We start from the raw sequence: 26,966 nt of genomic DNA, 5'->3' as shown, positions 1-26,966 counted from the left end.
GAAAGTAAAGGGGCTGAATAATTTTGCACGCCCAATTTTTCAGTTTTTGATTTGTTAAAAAAGTTTGAAATATCCAATAAATGTTGTTCCACTTCATGATTGTGTCCCACTTGTTGTTGATTCTTCACAAAAAAAATACAGTTTTATATCTTTATGTTTGAAGCCTGAAATGTGGCAAAAGGTCGCAAAGTTCAAGGGGGCCGAATACTTTCGCAAGGCACTGTACCTGCTGGAGCGCGTGTTACGGGTGGGTGTTGTTATTGTGACCAGTGAGCTGAGATAAGGTGGAGCTTAGACTTGTAGATGACCTGGAGCCAGTGGGTCTGGCGACGAATATGTCGAGGGCCAGCGGACTAGAGCATACAGGTCGCAGTGGTGGGTGGTATAAGGCGCTTTGGTAACAAAACGGATGGCACTGTGATAGACTGCATCCAATTTGCTAAGTAGAGTATTGGAAGCTATTTTGTAGATGACATCGCAGAAGTCGAGGATCGGTAGGATAGTCAGTTACTACTAGGGTAAGTTTGGAGGCGTGAGTGAAGGAGGCTTTGTTGCGAAATCGAAAGCCGATTCTAGATTTGATTTTGGATAGGAGATGTTTGATATGAGTCTGGAAGGAGAGTTTACAGTCTAGCCAGACACCTAGGTATTTGTAGTTGTCCACATATTCTAGGTCAGAACCGTCCAGAGTAGTGATGCTAGTCAGGCGGGCACGGGCAGCGAACGGTTGAAAAGCATGCATTTGGTTTTGCTAGCGTTTAAGAGCAGTTGGAGGCTACGGAAGGAGTGTTGTATGGCATTGAAGCTCATTTGGAGGTTAGTTAACACAGTGTCCAAAGTAGGGCCAGATGTATACAGAATGGTGTCGTCTGCTAGAAGTCGATCCCCAATGAATCACCTGCAGCAAGAGCGACATCGTTGATAGATACAGAGAAAAGAGTCAGCCCGATAATTGAACCCTGTGGTACCCCCATAGAGACTGCCAGAGATCCATACAACAGGCACTCCGATTTAACACACTGAACTCTGTCTGCAAAGTAGTTGGTGAACCAGGCGAGGCAGTCATTTGAGAAACCAAGGCTATTGAGTCTGCCAATAAGAATACGGTGATTGACAGAGTCGAAAGCCTTGGCCAGGTCGATGAAGACGGCTGCACAGTACTGTCTTTTATCAATGACAGTTATCATATTGTTTAGTACCTTGAGCGTGGCTGAGGTGCACCCGTGACCAGCTCGGAAACCGGATTTCACAGCGGAGAAGGTACGGTGGGATTCGAAATGGTCAGTGATCTGTTTATTAACTTGGCTTTTGAAGACTTTAGAAAGGCAGGGCAGGATGGATATAGGTCTGTAACAGTTTGGGTCTAGAGTGTCACCCCATTTGAAGAGGGGGATGACCGCGGCACCTTTCTAATCTTTAGGGATCTCGGACGAAATGAAAGAGAGGTTGAACAGACTGGTAATAGGGGTTGCAACAATAGTGGTGGATCATTTTAGAAAGAGAGGGTCCAGATTGTCTAGCCCAACTGATTTGTACGGGTCCAGGTTTTGCAGCTCTTTCAGAACATCTGCGATCTGGATTTGGGTGAAGGAGAAGCTGGGGATGCAAGTAGCTGCGAGGGGTGCGGTGCTGTTGGCTGGGGTTAGGGTAGCCAGGAGGAAAGCATGGCCAGCCGTAGAGAAATGCTTATTGAAATGTTCGATTATCATGGATTTATCGGTGGTGACCGTGTCGCCTAGCCTCAGTGTAGTGGGCAGCTGGGAGGAGGTGCTCTTGTTCTCCATGGACATTACAGTGTCCCAAAACTTTTTGGAGTTAGAGCTACAAGATGCAAATTTCTGTTTGAAAAAGCTAGCCTTTGCTTTCCTGACTGACTGTGTATATTGGTTCCTGACTTCCCTGAACAGTTGCATATCGCGGGGACTATTCAATGCTTTTGCAGTCCGCCACAAGATGTTTTTGTGCTGGTCAAGGGCAGTCAGGTCTGGAGTGAACCAAGGGCTATATCTGTTCTTAGTTCTACATGTTTTGAAAGGGGCATGCTTATTTAAGATGGTGAGGAAATTACTTTTAAAGAACGACCAGGCATCCTCGACTGACGGGATGAGGTCAATATCCTTCCGGGATACCTGGGCCAGGTTGATTAGAAAGGCCTGCTGGGCAGAAGTCTTTTAAGGAGCGTTTGACAGTGATGAGGGGCGGTTTTTCTGACCATGGACCCATACCGGATGCAGGCAATGAGGCAGTGATCGCTGAGATCCTGATTGAAAACAGCAGAGGTGTATTTGAAGGGCAAGTTGGTCAGGATAATATCTACGAGGATGCCCATGTTTACGGATTTAGGGTTGTACCTGGTGGTTTCCTTGATAATTTGTGTGAGATTGAGGGCATCCAGCTTAGCTTGTAGGACTGCTGGGGTATTAAGCATATCCCAGTTTAGGTCACCTAACAGAACGAACTCTGAAGATAGATGGGGTGCAATCAATTCACATATGGTGTCCAGGGCACAGCAGGGAGCTGAGGGGGTCTATAACAGGCAGCAACAGTAAGATACTTATTTCTGGAGAGATTCATTTTTTAAATTAGAAGCTCGAATTGTTTGGGCATAGACCTGGAAAGTATGACAGAACTTTGCAAGCTATCTCTGCAATACATTGCAACTCCTCCCCCTTTGGCAGTTCTATCTTGACAGAAAATGTTGTAGTTGGGCATGGAAATCTCAGAATTTTTGGTGGCCTTCCTAAGCCAGGATTCAGACACGGCAAGGACATCGGGGTTTGCAGAGTGTGCTAAAGCAGTGAGTAAAACAAACTTAGGGAGGAGGCTTCTGATGTTAACATGCATGAAACCAAGGCTTTTTCAATTACAGAAGTCAACAAATGAGAGTGCCTGGGGACACGCAGGGCCTGGGTTAGCCTCCACATCACCCGAGGAACAGAGGAGGAGTAGGATGAGGGTACGGCTAAAGGCTAGCAAAACTGGTCATCTGGTGCGTTGGGGACAGAGAATAAAAGGAGCAGATTTCTGGGCGTGGTAGAATAGATTCAGGGCATAATGTGCAGACAGGGTGGGGTGCGGGTACAGTGGAGGTAAGCCCAGGCACTGAGTGATGATAAGAGAGGTTGCATCTCTGGACATGCTGGTTATACTGGGTAAGGTCACCACATGTGTGGGAGGTGGGACAAAGGAGGTATCTAAGGCATGTACAGTGGGACTGGGGGCTCCGCAGTAAACTAAAACAATTATTATTATCCTAAACAACAGTATACAAGGCATGTTGACATTTGAGAGAGACATAAAGCGATGCATAAAGCAATCACAGGTGTTGATTGGGAGAGCCAGCTAAGTCAACAACGGGTAAGACAACAACAGCTTATCAGCTAAGTCAACAACAAGGTAAGATGGCGATGAATGGGCAGATGAAGCAATAGAGGAAACAGGGAAGCAGCTAGGTAGTCGTTACTAGGCTAGCACGCGGGAGACACAGCGTTTAAAGTTAGCAGTCTGGGGTAAGTAGAAGTGTCTGCTCCGTCGTCCGGCAAAGGCCGGTTGAAGGCACAGCTGATGCAATTATGTCTGCGGACCAGTCGTGGTGGTACAGCGGGGCGCCGTGTCGACGACGGGACCGGGCCAGATGGCGAAAGAGGTATTGTAGTTGTGGGAATTTGTTTGCTAGCCGGGAGATGCGCCTGGCTCAGGGCTAGCTTCTGGGCTGGGTCACTCAGTTGAAGATAGCTAGCTGTGATGATCAATGGTCGGCAGGAATCTGACGTTGTAGTGGAGAAAAAAAGTCAGAAGCTGGCAGGTATTATCCAGGCTAAAAAAACGGCTGGTGCCTGAGCAGAGGGTAAAGGCTGCTAGCAGTGGCTAACAATGAGTAAATGGCTAGTAACTTAGATAATTAGCTGGCTACCTTCTGATGAAAGTTATGGCTATAAGGTCTAAAAAAATAGCGGATCCGTGTCACGTTGAGTGAGGCGGGTTACCGGAAGGTATATTTAATTTAAAAATTAAATTGGAATATATACAAAAAAGAGACTAAATATATAAAAAGTAAACGAGAGGACAACAAACCACGTCTGCACTGCTACTCCATCTTGGATGTTTTTTTTAAATAAAGACTATAAGTAGGTTCCTTGAAACATGATGCACATATTTGGTAAAACAAACATTTGTGAGATGTTGTGTCTGATCCCATGCTGTGTGTAGCTCAGAGAATGTATGTGATCATCCAACTTTTCAGTGACTGAGACCACAAATTAGCCTGAAACACTGGTCCAACCTTTAGATTAAATACATCAGCGTCATGTCTCATGTGGTTAAAGTTACAGGCACAGAGGGATTGTGAGCTTGTTTCATGTGAAGTACACACAATACCCCTAATAACAAAGCAAAAACAGGTTTTTAGAAATGTTTGCAAAACCCCCCCGGAAATATAACATTTACATAAGTATTCAGACAAAGGGTACTTTGGCAGCGATTACAGCTTTAAGTCTTCTTGGGTATGACGCTACAAGCTTGGCACACCTGTATTTGGGGAGTTTCTCAGATTCTTCTCTGCAGATCCTCTCAAGCTCTGTCAGGTTGGAGGGGGATCGTTGCTGCACAGCTATTTTCAGGTCTCTCCAGAGATGTTTGATCGGGTTCAGGTCTGGGCTCTGGCTGGTCCACTCACGGACATTCAGAGACTTTTCCAGAAGCCACTTCTGCATTGTCTTGGCTGTGTGCTTAGGGTCATTGTCATGTTGGAAGGTAAACTTTAACCCTGTCGAGGTCCTGGGGGCTCTGGAGCAGGTCTTCATCAAGGATCACTCTGTACTTTGCTCTGTTGATCTTTCCCTCGATCTTGACTAGTCTCCCAGGCCCTGCCGTTGAAAAACATCCCAACAGCATGATAGTGCCACCACAATGTTTCACCGTAGGGATGGTGCCAGGTTTCCCCCAGATGTGACGCTTGGAATTCATGCCAAAGACTTCAATCTTGGTTTCTCATCAGACACGAGAATCTTGTTTTTAATGGTCTGAGTCCTTTAGGTGCCTTTTGGCAAACTCCAAGCGGGCTGCCATGTGCCTTTTACTGAGGAGTGGCTTCTGTCTGGTCACTCTACTATAAAGGCCTGATTGGCAGAGATGGTTGTGTGTGTGCCTTTCCAAATCATGTCCAATCAATTGAATTTACCACAGGTGGACTCCAATTATCTCAAGGATGATAAATGGAAACAGGATGCAACTGAGCTCAATTTCGAGTTTCATAGCAAAAGGTCTGAATACTTATGTAAGTAAGGTATTTCTGTTGTTTATTTTTAATACATTTGCAAAAATGTCTAAAAACCTGTCTTCGCTTTGTCATTATTGGATATTGTGTGTAGATTAAGGCTGTAACGTAACAAAAGTCAAGGGGTCTGAAAACTTTCTGAATGCATTGTATATCATTACAAATCATTACATTTTAATTGCAGAGTCAATTCCTTACTGCTGTTTAACCAGCTAGGTTATAACCATTTTTTTCTGTTGGCTATGATAACCAATGCAGTTGATTCACGCACATGAATGAATGCTTATAATGAGAACAATAAGTCATAGTACAGAACACAAGGAGCTGGATCCCTGGTTAGAAACAAAAAGTAGAGTAATGGGGGAAGTGGATAACAAAATGTGATACAGCAGTGCATAACGGGTCTAGGTACTGAATTTGTTGTTTACTGTTGCCATCTACAGGTGAAAGTTATGAACAACTTTACTTAGCAACTTGTGATTCATGTAAATGTTTTAGGCTTTTGTCTGACCCAGAAAGTTGGTTATATGGGCGAGGACTGGTACCTCTGGTGTGTGACCATGCTGATTTGGTCTGGGTGGGGGAAAGAGACAAATGACAGCGGTGCCAGGTGGGGTTAGGCGTTAACAGATCCACCCCAGATCCCCTTTCTGTTATGGGATCCAAAACAAAACTCCATGTAAATGTTTGTGTGGTTATTATCATATGGATATGGGTGTTTCTCTGCCTTCTGGAATGTCATCAAACTGTGGAGAGAATTTCACAGCCGCCTGGTGGAATACCCTATGTAATAGACTATGTAATAGACTAGTGTGGAAGGCTACAAGGGCACAACAGCAGACATATACCATGACATAGTTGAATGTTGGATTGAATAGTTAAAGGCGATTCTAGTTTGACGAGAGAAGCGTTTGTCTTTGGAACATTTCGTGAGAGCTTAAACAGTCGTGTTTTCATTTTGTAACCCTAACAAGTATGTTTCGGCACCTAACTACTGTAATCAACAACCCCTAACACATACATTCCATGTGAGTGTGGCACGTCTCATTCATACCAGCCAGGCAGCTTTAACCAGTCCAACCTGATTGAAGAGATCCTTGCACAAGCCATAGCCTGGACCAGTGGCGACCTGTCATTTAGAGCATCACATATAAAAAGAGGTGGGGAAGAGCCTGTTTTGAGCCCCACCTCTGGTTTGTTGTTGCCTATTTTGCATATTGTTTTGGCATTAACATGTGTCACATATCAGTTTTCAAACAATGTAATATATATATATCATTGAGTTAATAAAGCTGCATACAAACATGGTCTCTTATTTGTTTTCTTGAGTAAGTAAGCTCCACAATGCTGGTGTTTCAGCCATGTTCAGTGCTTTCTTTGGTGGTGCCAGAAGAAAATACGGAGCATTGTCTCAGTGTTCTGTCACTCATGGGGACACTATGTCACCGCCTAAGGGTAGACCTTTAAAAGATTCTAGCGCCTTGGGGGCTGCCATAGAGTTACAGTAGAAGTGTCCATCCAAGAAGGCTCAAGGTCATTGGCCACAGATAAATCATCTAATCACGTTATATCTACAGTCGCTTTGATTGGACTGATCATGTCAACATCATACAGTCATCATGAATCAAGTCGACAATCTACTGGCAAATCCTTTTTAATCCTTGTCATATGAAGAGAAATAATCAAGAGAAATTATAGATAAACCGTATCGGTGCTCATCGGCCATTCAACATAAACATTACACAACAAGTTGGAAATCGCAAATTCAACAATGAGTGGTTTGGAAGGAATCAGTGGCTAACTGCAAGCATAGCAAAGCAATCATTAGCCTGCTATTCAGTGGAGTGGCTGTGTGGTCCCAAATCTAAGATTAAGGGTCTCTTTTCCTAGTTTAAAATTATAAACATTCAATATTGGCTATGCTGTCAATGAAGCATGATTTGTGCCGCGCTCAAAACAACTGTTATAACAGAACTGAAAAATCTAATTTTTGTGAGTTCAAGACAACTGAGAACTAGGGAAAAGTGAGCTATGACTGGGAAAATACGTTTTGAACTTTCATTCAACTCGGAATTGTAAATTGGGAACTCGGGCCTCTTTCTAGAGCCACGACCTGAAGATCACTGACGTCATCATGATTCAACCTTCTGTTTTTCTAGTTCCCAATTGTCTTGAAAGCACCATAAATCCAGAGAATGCCAGACTTCGATGACAATGTTTGATGACAAAATATACCCACAAATGACTGCCTTCCCGTTCAAGTGGCAACAGCACAACAAGGTCTTGTATGTTCAAAAATGTCTTGTATTGTAACGATCGTTGTCGTCCTTGGATGAGGAATAGGAAGGATCAGACCAAAACGCAGCGTGGTAAGTGTCCATGTTGATTTGAATAAATAAACTGAACACTGCAATAACCAAAAAAACAACAACAGCGAGAGAGTGAACGAAACAGTTCTGTAAGGTGAAGACACACAAAACAGAAAAGCACTACCCATCACCCATAGTGGGAAAACAGGCTGCCTAAGTATGGTTCTCAATCAGAGACAACGATTGACAGCTGCCTCTGATTGGGAACCATACCAGGCCAAACACATAGAAATCTAACACACAGAACAAAACATAGAATACCCACCCCAACTCACGCTCTGACCAAACTTAAATAGAGACATAAAAAAGGAACTAAGGTCAGGACGTGACATGTATGCTGCTGCATAAATTATGTAATATGCCAGAGAGATATGTATATGGTAGCTAAGAAAGTAATACTAATACTAATATTGTGTAGTAAGTTGTTAGTAGCCCATGTGCCTCACCCTAATCATTTGGTCTATTTTCTCCTCTTAATTTCCCTTCATGTTCTGACATTTTGAGAAATGTAATCATCGGATATTGTAAGAGCTTTCATTGTCTGCTTATATGCCCCTTTTATTTATCCTACGGTTCTGACTTGGTGTACAGTGAGAACACTACAGGAACAGCCCATGTTCTGAATTCTGTCGATGTACATTTCAAAAGTGCTGAACAAATAGTTATATTGACTATGTCCGTCCTAACTTGCTCATGAAGGATTTAATCAAAATTACGGATTGATTGTCTCTTATCCGATTGTCGTCCACTTATGCCATAGTTTGTACATCTCAATTGTCAGTAGAAACCACATTTGCTTAAGCAAGTCAGCCATATCAGCTATGTTTTTTTTAAAGGCAGTAAATGAGGCTGAATTAACTGTTTTGCTGCCAGACAAGGCTCCGCTGATAGCCAGGTGGAGCAGTGGGATAGTGCAATTCATGTATTGTTTAGTGTTGTGTTGTGGCTTTGCTGGCATGGATCCCACATTTTTGGGGGGGACCCCACCAAGATGTACATGCTAAAATCGCCACTGGCCTGGACATAAGAAAGAACATGCCCGAATTATACAAAATGTAATATTCTGATTACTGGAAACTCATTCTTAATTGAATTAATATAACACTGAATAGCATAAACTATACCATTACTCTCAACAGATCTTCTCAAAAGTCATGGATGTAGCCTATAGTGTAGGTCCCGTAATACATAAGCATAGATAGGTCACTGATTCGTTCACCAAGAATTCTGCCTGTTCCTGTTGGCTGAATAGGACACGTCAGCACTCAATGTTGTTACACGTTCATTATATGGCAGTCCAAAGTCCTAAAACACTCTTCCGGATAGCCTTGTAGTGATACATGACACCTCGCTCTTGGTAAGTCAACTCAACCACTGTAAATTAACTTCATGAATGGAAACAAATCTAAAATGTTTGACATAGAGAATACTACATTATTTCATAATCTTGTTACTTTTCACAGGCGATACACCCGATCGCTAAACTTCTAAACAGCAATAGCAACAGATGATATCGATCAACCGAACTGACAGATCCGTGTCAGCAAAAAGAGTCATCATCAACGAACGATTTCTTCGCGTACCAGTTTGTAACGTTCTGTGGAAACTGCTGCATTTGGGTTCCATCGAAAATGGCAAATGCAAACAAGATGAGGACGCTTTCAATAGTCAGGTGATTCAAACCATCATTATTGCATACAACGGCTGCCTTTAACGTTACGAAAATGAGGTTACGATTTCTCAAAAAGAACCTGCTCATTATCCTTGGTGTTTCTTTTATTATTGCCACTGTCATGATCACAACACGTGTATTCATTTCTGATGAAGTCACGGGTGTTGTCGCTCAGGAAAACATGTTGCCTGATGACAAGGCAAAGTTTCATTACAGTTCTGTTCCAGAATTGATCAAGTCTATTTACAATGCCAATTACAAGCAATACGTTCAGAATGCGAACAAGTATCCTGGGGAGACTAAATTGGTCCTGGTTATTCAGGTTCACAACAGACCAGACTACCTCAAAATACTCATCAAGTCATTGGAAAATGCAGCTGAGGTCCACAACTTACTGCTGATTTTCAGCCACGACTATTTTTCAGAGGAAATCAATTACATAGTGCAAGGGATAACTTTCTGCAAGGTCTTGCAAATATACTTCCCCTACAGCACACAGCTCTATCCCAGTGAGTTTCCTGGGCAGGATTCACGGGACTGTCCACGAGACATATCCAAGGACGATGCTTTAAAAACAGGATGCCTCAACGCTGAGCATCCAGATTCATATGGCCACTATAGGGACGCCTCCATCACACAGACCAAACACCACTGGTGGTGGAAACTTCACTTTGTGTGGGAGCGAGTGCAGGCTCTGCAAGGTTACAGTGGCTTTGTTGTCTTCCTCGAGGAGGATAACTTCATCTTGCCCGACCTCTACCACCTCTTCAAGGAGATGGTTAAATACAGGAAGAGCAGCTGCCCTGACTGTGACATGTTGGCACTAGGCAACTACAACGGCATGGCAGAATTTGATAAGCTCAGCAACAAGGTGCAGACTGCCGGGTGGATGTCTACCAAGCACAACATTGGCATGGGCATCTCCAGAGAGGTGTACTACAAGCTAATGGGGTGCAACAATGACTTCTGCTCCTACGATGACTACAACTGGGACTGGACCCTCCAGCACCTGTCAGGGACTTGCATCTCCAAGCCACTCAAAGTGCTGGTGGCCCAGGGGTCCAGGGTTCTCCATACTGGTAACTGTGGGCTGCACCAGAACAAGGAGGCCTGTCGCCCTGAGCTGGCCCTAAAGAAAGCACAGGTGTCCCTTAAGCTTGCCAAAGCTTCCCTCTTCCCTCAGTCCCTGGCCCTAACAAATGCAGATTCAGTGGAGCACAAGGCTCATATGAAAAACGGAGGGTGGGGTGATATCCGTGACCATGTCCTTTGTAATAACTATGCCAAACGTCTATGAACAATGGACTTCTCATTCTCATCTTTTTGATGTACTGAGAGGGTTGAGGAAATAAGTGCCATTTAAAATGTTCAGGGTTCCAAAGGCTGCAGTGCGTTATATATATATATATATATATATATATATATATATATATATATATTTTTTTTTTAATGAGGTCTTCCAAGGGGTTTACAAAACATTTTGGGGGTTTGTTATGGTGTGTATGCAGCAGTGTGATTTATAGCTTGGTTGTTATTACTCTTATTACCAAAAGTAACATGATCGCCAAATATATTTCTTTATGTTTCAAAACAGATTATAAACAAGCTGATTATTTTTGCTTTCTCTTTTTATGTAACTGGGTTTTCTTTTTATTTCTTAAAAATGAAGACACATTTTATTTAAAGTAAAGCATTACGATGTTATACTTCATAAAAAAAGAACATACAATGTTTCAGCACCAGCAGCTAATTATTATGGTGCACATAAATTACTTTACATAGAAAATAAAACTGAATCAGCGTTATACATCCTTGACTTCTATTACATGTTAGATCGTTGCCATTTGTATACATTCTTCAGAACAGATAAGAGAGTTGAGCCGTTTGCCCAAATGGGGTGACGCTTGTCCAGCTTCAGAATCCCTTACCCATCCACAATTATAATAGTTGTGCTTTAAATGATATGTGGTGCATACAGTACAAATAGAAAAACAACAGCAAAAGTAATTGTTTGATATGTAATGCACACAGCTATAGGTTATATTGTATATAGAAAGTGACAATCATGAAATGTCTTGTTATATATATGCCACTAAACCAATGATCACGTTGTAGCTGACAATTGGTTTTACTGGGGAATTACTTACTGTACATAAACTACAGTATGACATTTGTTTGACTGAAATGTGTGGTTTAATTATTATTATTATTTTTTACATTGGAACAACAGGAATTGACTGATATTAGTGTGTTTAATTTCTCATCATTATGACCTTACAAGGATTACCTATTTTTGCTTTAGCAAATATTTTCATAGCCTTGCACGATATTCCTCTTCCCTCCCCCACACACAATTTGCCTAAAAGGGAAATCTGTTTATTTCCTTCTCCTATGTCTTTGCATTTGACAATGCACCGATTTTATTTTTTAAACCAGCTGACATCCTTGGATCTGTTTTAAAATACAGGTATAAATGTAACCTAAGGTGCATTGAAGAGTTTCCCTTCAGTGGTGAAAATGTATAGGATGCAGTTGCTTCTTTAATTTTTTATTTTTTTTATTAATCAGTGCCTTGTAGACATTCCCCTTTCTGCTGGTTATACCATGTGTAGTTTAAGATCTCATATGCAATATACACTGAGTATACCAAACATTAGGAACACCTTCTTAATATTGAGTTGCCCCTCTACCCCCCCCCCCCCCCTTTGGCCTCAGAACACCCTCAATTTGTTGGGGCATGGACTCTACAAGGTGCCGAAAGTGTTCCACAGGGAGGCTGGCCCATGTTGACTCCAATGCTTCCCACAGATGTGTCAAGTTGGCTGAATGTCCTTTGGGTGGTGGGCCATTCTTGATACACCCGGCAAACTGTTGTGTGAAACCCAGCAGCGTTGCAGTTCTTGACAACTTGTGCACCAGGCACCTACTACCATACCCCTTTCAACGGCACTTAAATATTTTGTCTTGCCCATTCTCCCTCTGAATGGCACATACACAATCCATGTCTCAATTGTCTAAGGTCTTATCTCCTTCATCTACAGTGATTGACGTGGATTTAACAAGTGACATCAATAAGTGATCATAGCTTTCTCCTGGATTCATCTGGTCAGTCCATGGAAAGAGCATGTGTTGTTGATGTTTTGTATATTCATTGTATATTTATATGACAAATGAATGCTGAATATCATTGAATGGTTACTCCAATGGTTATTCCAATCTGGCTTTCAATTGCCATGTACTCTTATAGTCCACCTGGCACAGCCAGAAGAGGACTGGCCGCCCCTCAGAGCCTGGTTCCTATCTAAGTTTCATACATGGTTCCTGCCTTTCTAGGGAGTGTTTCCTAGCTACCGTGCTTCTACATCTGCATTGTTTGGGGTTTTAGGCTGTGGTTCTGTATAGCACTGTGTGACATCTGCTGATGTAAAAATAGCTTCATAAATACATTAGATTGATACTCCCCCACCTTTTATTCTAAAGCACAATCTTTTGCAGATATTTTTGTTAAAACTGTTTCATGTTGGTTAACTGATCCAAATTACGCATTCACATGCTAGTCGGAACTAGGAAACTCTGAAATGTCCGACTTGCTAACTGGTTGAACGTGGCACCCGTATAACTACAACCAGGTAGCAAGTTGGCCATTTCTGAGTTTCCTAGTTCCGACTTGCACGTGAACGTGGCAATATTCCTATTGGGAAATGTTAATTGGATTTGTGAAATTATGTTCAGACAAAGGCTTGAAATAGTGTTTCTGCCCATGTTTTACTTTAAATTACAATACTCATACATAAGCATTTGGATAGCATATCTGTCTATTTGCTCTAGTGTGGGTTTTTATTCTCCAAAGAAATGTAACTACAGTATGAGATGGTAAGACAAAATGTAGGCTGTGATGCCAATCTTCAGAAGTGATGGTTTGTAAATGGGCTGGTTATGAATGTGATATGTTCATGTGAGGAAATTAAATGCCCAAAGCTCTCCAATCAGTGGGTTTATTTGGTAGTCAATAGTTTTAACTGGTCTGTGATCAGTTATACAATTTTTATTAAAATGTATTAACGTTACAGTTAAAGCAGAAAAGCGGATACTAGACCTGTCCCAAGAAGCAGCAAGTGGTCACATGACTCAATACGCTTTTTCCACTGGTCAAGATCCATTCTGTGCCTTTATTTCCGGAAGTGCATCTTCAGATTGTCAGATCCAAGGTTCGTAAATATCACTTCCATAATATTGTACAAACTAGACTTGTGTTTATAGATTTTCGTATTTGTCCATTAGGTAATTCGAAAGCTAGGTCGCTAACGTTAGCTACAGTACATTAGCTAGCTAGTTGGGAGTTGCTGCTGTCACATTTGGGTGGGTATTCATTAGTCGTATTCCGTTGCAAAACGTCTTTGCAAACGGAACCGTTTACTCCAAACGTGGAACGTTTGCAACGAAAACGAGAGTTTCTATGGGACATTTTCAGTAAAGACTGTCCTCGTCTCGTTCTGTTTGATTCCTAGAGTAAACCAACGGAATCCGACTAATCCCCCCCCCCCCCCATAATTTAGTTTAGGTTACAGACTAGCTCCTTAGTAATATTCACGTCTATTTAGTTGAGTTGGTAGCTATCTAGTAACATTATACGAACAATGTAGTATGGAAGAGGTTTACAATACGTCTTCTAGCAATATGCCCACCCGTCTAGCCTACATAGTGAGAAGCTAGCTAAGCTTAGCCAAGCAGTTGTGCTAGCTGCTAGGCCATCAGTGTACACGTCAAGGCAAGACCGTCATTGATTGTTGTCATCAAGCCACAGCCAACAAGTAAGATACGTTTACTATCATATCAAATCAGGCCAATTTATATGCAATTATGTATGTTTGAATATTGTTAATTGATGTCCCTTTCCCTTTGCTTCATCTATCAGACATCCAGCTTTTACCATCCAAGCCACAGAATGACTCATTGGTTCCACCGAAACCCATTGAAAGCAACTGCACCTGTTTCCTTCAACTTCTATGGAGTTGCTGGTAGCCCATCAGCAAATAAGATATGCAAGTATGTACATGTGTACACTTTGCAATTGATATCCATTCAATGACAATTGACCCTTCGCTATGCCCTGCCCCCCTCGGTTACTCTTACAACATTTTTCCCAGGAAGCCTAATAGAGCTTGCCAGCTTGCAGGAAATTAGTTTGCTCAGGTTCTTTCAGACTATCCCAAGGTGGACTCGGGTTTTGGGATAAATGCAGAAAATAAGTGAGGTTAACACAGGCTTAGGAGATCTTATACTTTTTGTCCTATGAGATAATATCAGTCAGTTAACCTGGCCTTTATGAATTATGAAGCCTTTATGTGCTTTTTTTTTATTACTTAAATTCTTAGCTGATTTAGATTTTCTCATAGAACATCACGTATAAGATCGCCTAAGCCTGTGTTTAGCACAGACCTTATTTTCTGCGTTTATCCAAAACCCCAAAAGCATTAATTTCCAAATAGGCATTGTCCAACGAGCCATGGCGGAGTTTAGTGCCATTACTATTCCAGCAGGTGTCTATTCCACAAGTTACCACCGGCTAAATTTTTTAATTTAAATTGCCTATTTACTCTGTTCCATCTGACACTGCAATCCACTGTCTCATCAGCCCAGCCAGGCAATTTATAAACTTGATCTCCATTATAAAAAGCCTCTAGACATTATCTTACATTTATTTTAGACTAACATTTAGTTTTCACCAGCGGAGGTTTGTACAAACCTTGCTGTCTGTCTCTCGACATTTACACGTTTCAATATTCAAATTCGATCTCCAGCTGTCCCGTAGTAATGAACGTGTCGGGAGGAGACAGACCGACAGACAGGTAGGCAGCTTTAGTCAGCCAGTCGAAACCATGAATCATCATAATTTTATGGGTACATACAAAGAACTATCAATAGAAAACAGGTAAAATGAAACGAAGTGCAGGTAGTTTAAAGTCTTTCCAGCTTTAGTTTGAAGTGATTGTGTTAGCTGTGTTGTAGGCTAGCTCTCTGTAAATACCCATTAAATTGCTGGGAGATTACACATGGGGTGTGCGACTTTCTTTATTTTGATTGTTTATAGTTTATTTGCCGTTAGTCACCACCTCCACACAAACTATTTTCTGGGTGTGCGCCAGCTCATGTTTTTTTTTTTGTAGTTTAGCTCTCGAACAAAAGTGTCCGGACGAGAGAGCACATTTTATATGCCGGGGAAATCGCGCATCATTAGCTCATTGTTATGGATGTATCCAAATAAATGTCACTTGAAAACTGCTCATGCAAATGCAGCTACTTTGTTGTTGTTCTGGCTGCACTGTTTGATGTGACTGTAAGTTAGCCATAGTTGGCTAGTTAGCAAGCAAGGGATAAGAACGTTAGCAGCCAGTATGGCAATGGATAATTTAGAATGAACAACTGGGTCACGTCCATAGATACAGAACAAAAAGACTGAACGATTGGGTCACGTCTCTGGCAATGGAATCGATTGAACAAACTACCAGCCGGCTTGGGTAGCATCCCTAGATTTGTGTCGGGACTACAGTACCAGTTAAAAGTTTGGACACACCTACTCATTCAAGGTTGTTTTTTAAATTTGTACTATTTTCTGTATTGTAGAATAATAGTGAAGACATCAAAACTATGAAATAACACATGGAATCATGTAGTAACCAAAAAAGTGTTTAAACAAATCAAAATATATTTTATATTTGAGATTCTTCAAAGTAGCCACACTTTGCCTTGATGACATCTTTGCACACTCTTGGCATTCTCTCAACCAGCTTCATGAGGTAGTGACCTGGAATGCATGTCAATTAACATGTGTGCCTTGTTGTCTGTCCTTAATGCGTTTGAGCCAATCAGTTGTGTTGTGATAAGGTAGGGGTGGTATACAGAAGATGCCCCTATTCTACAATGTAGAAAATAGTAAAAATTAACAACAACCCTTGACTGAGTAGGTGTACAAACTTTTGACTGGTACTGTATATCTTGTGGAAGGATGAAATAGTATGAATACATTCATAAAAATAACGTTTTTAATAGAAAATATATCAATCATTATTATTTTGAATAAAAGTGATAATGCCCTCGAAGCCGGTGTTTGGAGGATATATTGGCACGGTTTGTCGGCCCTCAACTTCGCCTCGAGCCTAACAACACCCGTGCCAATATATCCTCCAAGCAACGGCTTCTCTGGCATTATCACTTAAGTGGAGCTAGTAGAGGTCGACCAATTATGATTTTTCAGTACCGATTATTGGAGGACCAAAAAAAGCAGATTTTGTTTTTATTTATTTTAAATGTATTTTTTTATTTTCATACATACAGTGCCTTGCGAAAGTATTCGGCCCCCTTGAACTTTGCGACCTTTTGCCACATTTCAGGCTTCAAACATAAAGATATAAAACTGTATTTTTTTGTGAAGAATCAACAACAAGTGGGACACAATCATGAAGTGGAACGACATTTATTGGATATTTCAAACTTTTTTAACAAATCAAAAACTGAAATTGGGCGTGCAAAATGATTGATGATAGTTTCCGGATTCGACCATATTAATGACCTAAGGCTCGCATTTCTGTGTGTTATTATGTTATAATTAAGTCTATGATTTGGTAGAGCAGTCTGACTGAGCGATGGTAGGCACCAGCAGGCTCGTAAGCATTCATTCAAACAGCACTTTTGGTGCATTTTGCCAGCAGCACTGCTGTTTAACTTCAAGCCTATCAACTCCTGAGATTAGGCTGGTGTAACGATGTGATGTGAAATGGCTAGCTAGTTAGCAGGGTGCGCACTAATAGCGTTTCAAACGTCACTCGCTCTGAGACTTGGAGTAGTTGTTCCCCTTGCTCTGCATGGGTAACACTGCTTCGAGGGTGGCTGTTGTCGTTGTGTTCCTGGTTCGAGCCCAGGTCGTAGCGAGGAGAGGTACGGAAGCTATACTGTTACACTGGCAATACTAAAGTGCTTTTAAGAACATCCAATAGTCAAAGGTATATAAAATACAAATGGTATAGAGATAAATAGTCATATTATTCCTATAATAACTACAACCTAAATCTTCTTACCTGGGAATATTGAAGACTCATGTTAAAAGGAACCACCAGCTTTCATATGTTCTTATGTTCTGAGCAAGGAACTTAAACTTTAGCTTTCTTACATGGCACATATTGCACTTTTACTTCTCCAACACTTTTTTTTTTGCATTATTTAAACCAAATTGAACACGTTTCATCATTATCTCCTTGCTGCACTTGTGTAATAGGTGGTCAGCCTGCCACGCCGTCTCCTTGTGGATTGCAATGTAATCGGCCATAATCGGCTTCCAAAAATGCTGATTACTGATTGTTATGAAAACTTGAAATCGGCCATGCCAATTAATCGGTCGCCTTCTAGTAGCTAGCCATTGCTCTGAATTCACTGTCAGCATACAGTCAAAGCTAGCCACTGTCGTGTCTTTGGCATCATTAAAGTGAAGACTGTTATTTTTATCAAATCAATTTTCTGTAATTATTGTTACGTGATTAAACTAATCATGTAAATGTAATTAATTAGGAAGTCGGGGCACCAAGGAAAATCTTCAGATTAGTTATAATTTTCCTAATATAACCTTTTAGATATTTTAATATCTGATCAATTAGTCTTCTAATTAATTAATTATTATTTACCTCACGTTAGTCTAATTCCAAACGTCGTAAATTGTTGGTTATCTGCACGAACCCAGCCTTCACTATGAATCATCCATACATCAATTGTCTTAATCATTTATTTACTAACTAACTAAATAATCACAGAAATGCATAAACAAGCAAACAAAGTAGATATGGTTACAAGGAAATGATAGGGGATGTGCCCTAGTGGGCTAAACTGATATGACGCTTGGTAGACAAAGCGGCTGAGAAGGGCGCGAAAGACAAAAGACACTACACAGTTGATAATTATAATTGAAATGCTAATCCTTTGCACATGAACGCTCACTCATTCGGGAATAATTGCAATCAATAAATTATATATTTACACTCAGTGTGTCTTCATGATCTCTGTTGGAATCATCCTTCTTTCTGTTGGAAAGTTAATCTGAACTTCTCTCTCCCATGAAGTCTTTTGGATACTTCAGAGTCCATTCAGAAATGTTCCTATAGTATAGATGTTTTGTCGGTCTTCGCATTCAGTCAACAAAAATTCTAGCTGCAGACTAGTAATTCGTATCGAAGATTTGTTCTTATTCTGTCGGGATTGATAGTCTCAGAGTTGAACCATTCCCACCAGTGTAGCCAATGTTCCACGTGGTTTGGTTAGGAATTCAAAAACCGAGGGAATGCATGGTCTCTACTCAAACCTTAGCCCTCTCGGTAATCGAGGTACGCTTGGTCTGAAACGGGCTTTTCCAGGTGGGGTTTATATTCGGAACAGCAGAAATGGGCTGTCCCATGACGCCAGATCAATGTCTGTTTTCATGGGGCGGGCCAATGACTTGGAATCCAATTCCCTTTCAAATTTAACTCTTTCATTAAACAGTTTAAAATCGCATTACATCATTTCGCAAATAGTTTAATCTTTACTCATTCATTTTATACAATAATTAGATGCAAATCTCATAACGGAGACTCTTGTATAAACAGAGTTATGGTATTGTGGCTGTATTGTCTATCATGAGGTCACAAACATTTGACAAAATGGACAGGTTGTAGCTGGATTCTCCACCGACCGTTTACATATTCTCCAAAACATGGATTTTGTTCAGTTCTCAAGTTCTGTGAGGTAGAAGAAGTTCCTTTGTTCTACTGTGAACCCTCTCTCTCTATACTGCATGGCCGGGAGGGAAGAGGGTCTCCTCCAGGAATGTACGACCTGAGATAACAGAGCCTGGGTGTAGGGGGAAGAGAGAGGTGGTGTGAGAGAGAGGGGGATGGTACTCGCTATACCCAAAGAAAGCCACGTCATGACACCACTTTTGGAGCTAACTAGTGCTCTCAAATTGTATTATGATGTCGACAACATGGGAGTTGTATTCATAACATTTAACTTAGCTAGCTAACATACATTTTGAGAAAACAAGTTATAGTAAGTGGTTCTCCAGCTAGCATTAGCAATGTTTGGCAGTCAATGAGACAGCTAGCTAACCAGCTGAGGTGGCAAACAATGTAACAAGTATAATTTTGGATAAAAAAATACTCCAACCACAGGCTCTGCATTTCAGGAATCAGAGTAGCAAGTACTCCTGGTGCACTGTTCAACTATTTAGCCATTTAAACATTTATTTTTAAAGAAAACTCTCCGGTTTTGCCTTACCCCTCACTGGCTTTCATGCGATTTAAACATGAGCGCATCCAAGGTGTCTGACTCGACAACAGTTGCTATCCATTGGAGCACTGTGATTGGTTGCCCAAAATTCTGCTGCGGGGCTTAGCGAAGGGTCAGTTGATATTTCTCTTATATTTCTCTCCTCAATAGTGACTTGAGGACATCGAGGGCTAGACTCTTGGAGATGTTCACAGATACCACCTGCGATCCCGAGATCATGAAAAATGCCACAGATACTTATTTCTCACTCTTACAAGGTGAACTTGTGCTGTTTGTTTATGCCTTTTCTACTCTGTCTTTAACAGTGCTCACTGTTTTTTATAGTGTTTTTGTATGGTCTCTCTACACGCTGCTCATCATGCATCACTATTCCTTTTTTTTTCTATTAATAATCTGTTTCTGGTCTTTTGATTGCTTGACATGACATAGGATTCATTGCATCTCTGGATGGCACCAAACAAGAGAACAAGCTTCGGTTCATGCAGAACTTCAAGTGGACTGACACTTTGCAAGGAAACACCCCAAGGTAAAGCCTTCTAGCCCATAGGTGGTTTCACAGAGGTGGTTAGTTACCCCCATCAGCCCCACAGTCAGCGCTCTACACATACAACATACAGTAAATGTCAGTCAAGGTGTTAGTTACAGTACAATAGGTCGTTATCAACAAAACGCCACAATACGGTGCAGAGTGTTCAATTTGCCTGCTGCGGGGAAAGGAGACTCCCAGCTCTGCTAAAAACATTGACAACTGCGTGTCATTTAAGGGATTGTTAAAAAAAAATTCACTATTTTGTTGTAATATTACCTCTTGAAGAGCATAGTCAGAACTACACATTTCTGATTATTCCATGCAAAACAACTGTGCAAATTTTGCTCTGTCATCAGAGTTATACAACAAGTAACTGCATGCTTTTCATGGTCAGTAAACATCAAATGATCAAGTAATTTCAGATCCATCAGTGTAGCCTCACGATATACAGTACCAGTCAAAATTACGGCCTTTGTTAGGAGTAAATGGACTTCCCACAGTTCGCAATGAGCCACGCAGCCCAAACTGCTGCATATACCCTGACTGCTTGCAAGGAACGCAAGAGAAGTAACAATTTCCCTAGTTAAAAGAAATTCATGTTAGCAGGCAATATTAACTAAATATGCAGGTTTAAATATGCAGGTTTTAAAAAAAGGTATTGATGTTTATGGTTAGGTACATTGGTGCAACGACAGTGCTTTTTTCGCAAATGTGCTTGTTAAATCTTCACCCATTTGTCGAAGTAGGCTGTGATTCAATGAGAAATTAACAGGCACCGCATCGATTATTTCAAGGAAACACCCCAAGGTAAAGCCTGCTAGCCCATAGGTGGTTTCACAGAGGTGGTTAGTTACCCCCATCAGCCCCACAGTCAGCGCTCTACACATACAACATACAGTAAATGTCAGTCAAGGTGTTAGTTACAGTACAATAGGTCGTTATCAATAAAACGCCACAATACGGTGCAGTGTTCAATTTGCAAGACACGCTAGATAAACTAGTAATATCATCAACCATGTATAGTTAACTAGTGATTATGTTAAGATTGATTGTTTTTTTTATAAAATAAGTTTAATGCTAGCTAGCAACATACCTTGGCTTCTTAACGCCCTCGTGTAACAGGTAGTCAGCCTGCCACGCAGGCTCCTCGTGGAGTGCAATGTAAGGCAGGTGGTTAGAGCGTTGGACTAGTAACCGGAAGGTTGCAAAAACGAATCCCCGAGCTGACACGGTAAAAATCTGTCGTTCTGCCCCTGAACAAGGCAGTTAACCCAACGTTCCTCTGCCGTCATTGAAAATAAGAATGTGTTCTTAACTGACTTGCCTAGTTAAATAAAGGTGTAAAAAAAATGTACTAATAATCTACAAATCGGTGTCCAAAAATATTGATTACCGATTCTTATGAAAACTTGAAATTGGCCCTAATTAATCGGCCATTCCGATTAATCGGTCGACCTCTAGTCTATATAAGGTTCCGCAGTTGACGCTGCATGTCAGAGCAAAAACCAAGCGATGAGGTTGAAGAATTGTCTGTAGAGCTCAGAGACAGGATTGTGTCGAGACACAGATCTGGGGAAGAGTACCAAAAAATGTAGCATGGTGGTGACATCATGCTGTGTGGATGTTTTTCAGCGGCAGGAACTGGGAGACTAGTCAGGATCGAGGGAAAGATGAACAGAGCAAAGTACAGAGAGATCCTTGATGAAAACCTGCTCAGAACCTCAGACTGGGGCATAGGTTCACCTTCCAACAGGACAACAACCCTAAGCACACAGCCAAGATAACGCAGGGTTTCTGATTGTCCTTGAGTGGCCCAGCCAGAGCCTTGATTTGAACCTGATCTAACATCTCTGGAGAGACTTGAAAATAGCTGTGCAGCGACCTTCCCCATCCAACCTGACAGAGCTTGAGAGGATCTGCAGAGAAAAGTAGGATAAACTCCCCAAATACAGGTGTGTCAAGCTTGTAGCGTCATACCCAAGAAGACTCGGCTTTAATCGCTGCCGAAGGTTCTTCAACAAAGTACTGAGTAAATGGTCTGAGTTCTTCTTATGTAAATGTGATATTTAACTTTTTTATTACATTTGCAAAAATGTCTGAACCTGTTTTTGTTTTGTCATTATGAGGTATTGTGTGTAGATTGAGGGGAAAAAATAATTTAGCATTTTTTAGAATAAGACTAACGTAACAAAGTGGAAAAAGTCAAGGGGTCTGAATACTTTCCGAATGCAATGGATAGGCTATCCTCACAAATCAAAGTTTACAAGATAAATTAATGTTTACTGAACATGAAAAGCTGGCAGTTGCATGCTCTGATAGAGCTAAATGTAGAATAATTGTAAATGTGTAGTTCTGACTATGCTGGGGTTCTCCTTGCCACCCAGCAACTAAATCAAATGCTCTTCACTGTATTGTGACGTTTAATTGAGAACTACCTATAGCCTTGTCTTGGTTCTTTTGTATTTCCAGCTGACATTTTATAAATGTGTTATTACTTCATTACTCAGGCTCAATATTTTATTTAGTTCTCTCACCTCAAACAGATGTTTCCGTCCATTATTGAAATACACGGTCTCTCTCCAATACTATTATTGTTATTAACATCCTGTCCCATTGTCCCTTTAGTGCCCAACAAGATGCTGTTTTTGAACTGGTCTCCATGGCCTTCAATGTTGCAATTTGGCACGCCAAGTTTGCCTCAAGACTTGCAGGAAAGGAAAAGTATGTTTATTTTCTACTTTACTAATTTATTCTCATACAATATATCTCATTATGCAAGAAAGGTCATTTATGACCTTGATGTCATTTCACACTTGTTCCATTGACATATCAATATTGTAAAGGGAACATATTAACATTCTAATTTTCACCCCTTTTCAGTATAACTGAGGTAGAAGCAAAAGATGTCCACAGGAGCCTGAAATTTGCTGCTGGGATTTTCAAGCACCTCAAGGTGATTAGCTTATTTTGTCTCTGTATAATGACAATAATTATATTAATGTTTTATTTTAAATGCTTTTCAAGACACCTAAAGTCACTTTGCATAGTGAGATAATCAGCAAGTAAAAAAAAAAAAACACACACACACACTGATAAACCCATCAACTATGGTTCCCATATTGCCCACTTTACATTAACCTCAACACATGGTGAACAATGTGAATACATTACAGTATCATCAACCTGAACCCAAGTTGCTGGTTGTTGGTGCATGGTTGTGTCTGGCAGCAGACCCGTCCTCCTCTCTGGTCTCTCTCCTGTAGGAGGTCCACATCCCCCGCCTCATCACCCCAGCGGAGAAGGGCCGGGACCTAGACCCCAGAGTCATGGACACCTACATGGTCCAGTGCAAAGCAGAGGCACAGGAAGGTAGCTACACTGGACTCAGTCCACTTCTCTGCATAATTATTAGGGTCAGGAGCTGACAACGTGTCTTGGCAGAGAAAACTCTGGAGTCTTATGACAATCTCATGGCAGTGTGTATGTGGGATTACACTGAGTGAGAACAGGACTTACCTAGGATATCATAATGCTGTAAAATTATATCAGCAGTTGTTAACTTAATTTTTGATGTTTGCAGTGACGATTGCCAGAGCGATTGAACTCAAGCATAACGCCACTCTCATTGCAGCCTTGGCCTTCGAGACCGCAAACTTCTACCAGAAAGCTGGTAAGTATTTAGGGGTTTCCTGTCACATCCTGACTTTGTTTCATTTTTTGTAATGATCTTATATAGGAATGTCTTGATCTAACCTCTGTTTGTCCTGCTGGTCACTCAAAATAATGTTATCCTCTCGGTCTTCACAGACCACACACTGAACACCCTGGAACCAGAGTGCAGCAGTAAGTGGAGGAATTACCTCCAGCTGAAACAGCACTTCTACATGGCCTATGTATGTCCTTGAGCAGTCTAGACAGTTGAGTTTGTTTGTTTTTGATTGTTCTGTAAATGCTAAGATACTAATTCTAATGATGCTATTATTTGTCACTTCCAGGCATATTGCTACCATGGACAAACTCTCCTCGCGAGCGACAAGTGTGGCGAGTCAATAAAATCTCTCCAAGAAGCAGAAAAGTGTTGGTATTTCTGTGCTAGATTGTGTTTTGCATTTTTGAAGCACTACACAGATGTCTCTTCATCTTAACAATTGCAAACACTTATACCGCATGCTTGCTGTGTTTAGGCTACTCCAGAGCCGAGGCTCTGTGCAAAGAGTACCGTCAGACCAAAGGGCCGGGTAGCACAGCCAAGCCCTCTGAGCAGCTCTTCTTCACCACGCTGGGTGGCCTGATCAAAAATACATTGCAAAAGTGCGAGAGAGAAAATGGATTCATGTGAGTCACACACACATCCAGAATAACATTTATTTGTGTATAGTAAATAACAGTAAGTAGTTGTAGCATTTATACAAATTTCATTGCTCCAGATACTTTCACAAGGTCCCAGCCGAGGTGCCCCAGCTAGAGCTGAAGGCTAGCTATGGCCTGGCTGAGCCAATATCCTTTGAGTTCCCAGCCGTCAGCGAGCAGTGCACCCCTGAAGTCTACACCACTTTTGACCTCACCAAGGGGGCCAAAGCTGAGAAGGTAATGCTGCTCAGACATTTGGCACTGCAACAGATATAATTTGGTTACTATAGCTTTGTCTTCACATATTTTGTCATGTTACTGATAATAATCATGTAAAAACACAAAGGATTTTGTTAATTTGCTTGTCTGGTTCTGGAACAAATGGTTTCACATTTTTCTCTCTGGCCATTTTGATTGCAGGCCAAACCCAAGCAGGAAGAAGAGGTTAAGCCAATGAAGGAACCAGATTTGAAGCCTCAGAAAGATACAGGCTGCGTCATATCATAAACTGGGGGAGGGGGGGGGGGGGGGGGGGGGGTGACAAGAAAAACATGACTGCATGGATTTATTGATGCATTGGTTTGTTTTATCTGTAGTGTTTTATGATCAGTGATTTACAGTAGCATGACCATCTGTTGTAGTTCATTTTATACATAGTTGTTTTCTATTTTTTTTATGTTCATGATCAAATATTATTGGGTCAGACTTTATATGTTCTCACTAGTCCTGTTGGGGATTTTGGATATTTATTTTTTGCTGTCCTTTAAGAAACGGACAATTAATATAGTAAGAACTTATAACACTCCACGATGATTATCCAATCATTTGTATGTTTTCAATTTTATTTTTCAATCGCTGAGATTCTCTAATTGAATTACAGTTTTTTTGCAACTGAAAGGACACTGTACACACAGGATCACATTATTCATACCCAAGGCTAGTCATTGCTGGGTATGGCCTGTATTTATGATAATAACCATTGTTTAATATTCCCTTCTTTATTGGAGACTTGAGGCGGTGCATGTATTGGGTCAAAATAACCTGAACAAGGCTGGCTGTTCAGTAGGAACATGGAACATCATCTTGGAAGTTCTCAGGAAAGCTCGATGTTCTAAATATAATGACGACTCTACATGAGAGAGGAGCAGGCCTGTTTTACACGAAACCTTTGAACGTTCCATAACATTGTGCCATATGGAAGGTGATGTAGGTCTTCCTGACGCTCAGAAATGTGTTTTAAAAAAAACTCTGACTAGTGGCCATGGTTGCTGGTCTAAAGGATCAACTTCCGGTGAAACTGGAGGGCGCGCAATTCAAAATATTTTTCCACCGGCACAGGTTTCATATGTTCACATATAACGATTAAATATTATCTTACTTTTTGAAAATCATCCTCTGATTTGTCATCTAAAGGGTCCCAGCTATAACATGTAGTGTCGTTTTGGTAAATGATATCCTTCTTTATATCCCAAAAAGTCAGTTTAGTTGGCGCCATCGATTTGAGTAATCCACTCGTTCAACTTGCAGAGAAAAGAATCTGAAAATCTACCCCTAAACTTTGTTTCAACGAGTCAAAATGCGTTTCTATTTACTCCTCAGTAATCAAACTATAATATTTATTTCGGAAAGAAGTGTTCAATAGGAAACCGGTTTTAGCAGGTGTGTAATGTCTTCATGGTGCGCCCAAACTCAAATTTCCAAGACGTGTCCTTCTAAAACTGATATTTCTCATTTGTTTTTAGTTACAAGCCTGAAACCTTGAACTTAAACTGCTGACACCCTGTGGAAGCCATAGGAATTGCATCCAGGGAGCTAATATTCAATATGACCTTTCTCTTGCATTTCTAAGAAGATGGTCTCTCTCAAAAAAAAAATCAGTTTGGTTTTTCTTTGGATTTTCTCCTACCATATCTTTTGTTATATTCTGTAAATTAATCAAATGAATTACAAATGTTTGTTTTATCTGTAAATGACAATGATATACATATTACTGTAGTTTTTAGAGTACTGATTTGCTGTAGTTGCCTAAGAGTTGTTTTTGAAAATATGTTAATGACAGCTAGCATCTACTGAGGAGGTACAATAGGGGAAAACGTAACCTCCAGTATGGTATAGTAACTTGCCAATCAATTAAGAAAATTGTGAAATCTTTCTGTTCAACCTCAAAGCACATTATAATGCCTTTGCACTTTAAATCTTAATAGTCACACAGAAATTACTTTTTATTATTGGAACAATTCATTTTCACATTTAAGGACCAATTAGATTTATTTTTAATTAACACATTTATGAAAACAGTTTGCTGTATCATAACAATGTTTACACAAGTCAACCTGAAGGTCATTACTCTTCATCTAATGGTGCCCTTCATGGAAAATGTTTAAAATAAAATGTCAAGAAACCTTGGGTTACTATTTTATGTCGCAATCAAACACTTATTTTCTGATGTAAGAACAGGGT

The 26,966-nt window shown here is 40.8% G+C and overlaps 2 protein-coding genes across 5 annotated transcripts in view; both read left to right on the top strand.

Moving 5' to 3' along the window:
* The window catches only part of LOC110521057 (BRO1 domain-containing protein BROX), a 36,467-nt gene extending 9,547 nt beyond the window's left edge, over nt 1-26,920 (top strand). The window contains exons 1-14 of one of the 4 annotated variants that reach the window (XM_036975870.1): nt 9,185-9,316; nt 13,387-13,524; nt 14,232-14,362; nt 19,778-19,884; nt 20,057-20,153; nt 22,782-22,877; nt 23,037-23,109; nt 23,420-23,525; nt 23,737-23,826; nt 23,964-24,049; nt 24,152-24,233; nt 24,341-24,491; nt 24,584-24,743; nt 24,927-26,920. In XM_036975870.1, the coding sequence (XP_036831765.1) occupies nt 14,262-14,362; nt 19,778-19,884; nt 20,057-20,153; nt 22,782-22,877; nt 23,037-23,109; nt 23,420-23,525; nt 23,737-23,826; nt 23,964-24,049; nt 24,152-24,233; nt 24,341-24,491; nt 24,584-24,743; nt 24,927-25,013 (1,236 nt within the window). In that variant the 5' untranslated portion in view covers nt 9,185-9,316; nt 13,387-13,524; nt 14,232-14,261 and the 3' untranslated portion in view covers nt 25,014-26,920. The other 3 variants (XM_036975871.1, XM_036975872.1, XM_036975873.1) reach the window with 3 other exon arrangements.
* On the top strand, nt 9,313-11,489 carry LOC110522294 (alpha-1,6-mannosyl-glycoprotein 2-beta-N-acetylglucosaminyltransferase). The gene has a single exon (XM_021600565.2). The coding sequence runs from the start codon at nt 9,369-9,371 to the stop codon at nt 10,611-10,613; it is 1,245 nt and encodes a 414-aa protein (XP_021456240.1). The 5' UTR covers nt 9,313-9,368; the 3' UTR covers nt 10,614-11,489.
* Nucleotides 26,921-26,966: the final 46 nt, after the last annotated feature.

The sequence above is a fragment of the Oncorhynchus mykiss genome, chromosome 4 (genome assembly GCF_013265735.2).
Source record: "Oncorhynchus mykiss isolate Arlee chromosome 4, USDA_OmykA_1.1, whole genome shotgun sequence".
Lineage (NCBI taxonomy): Eukaryota > Metazoa > Chordata > Actinopteri > Salmoniformes > Salmonidae > Oncorhynchus > Oncorhynchus mykiss.
Note: the sequence above shows the minus strand (reverse complement) of the source record. Positions and strands in the feature narration are given on the sequence as shown.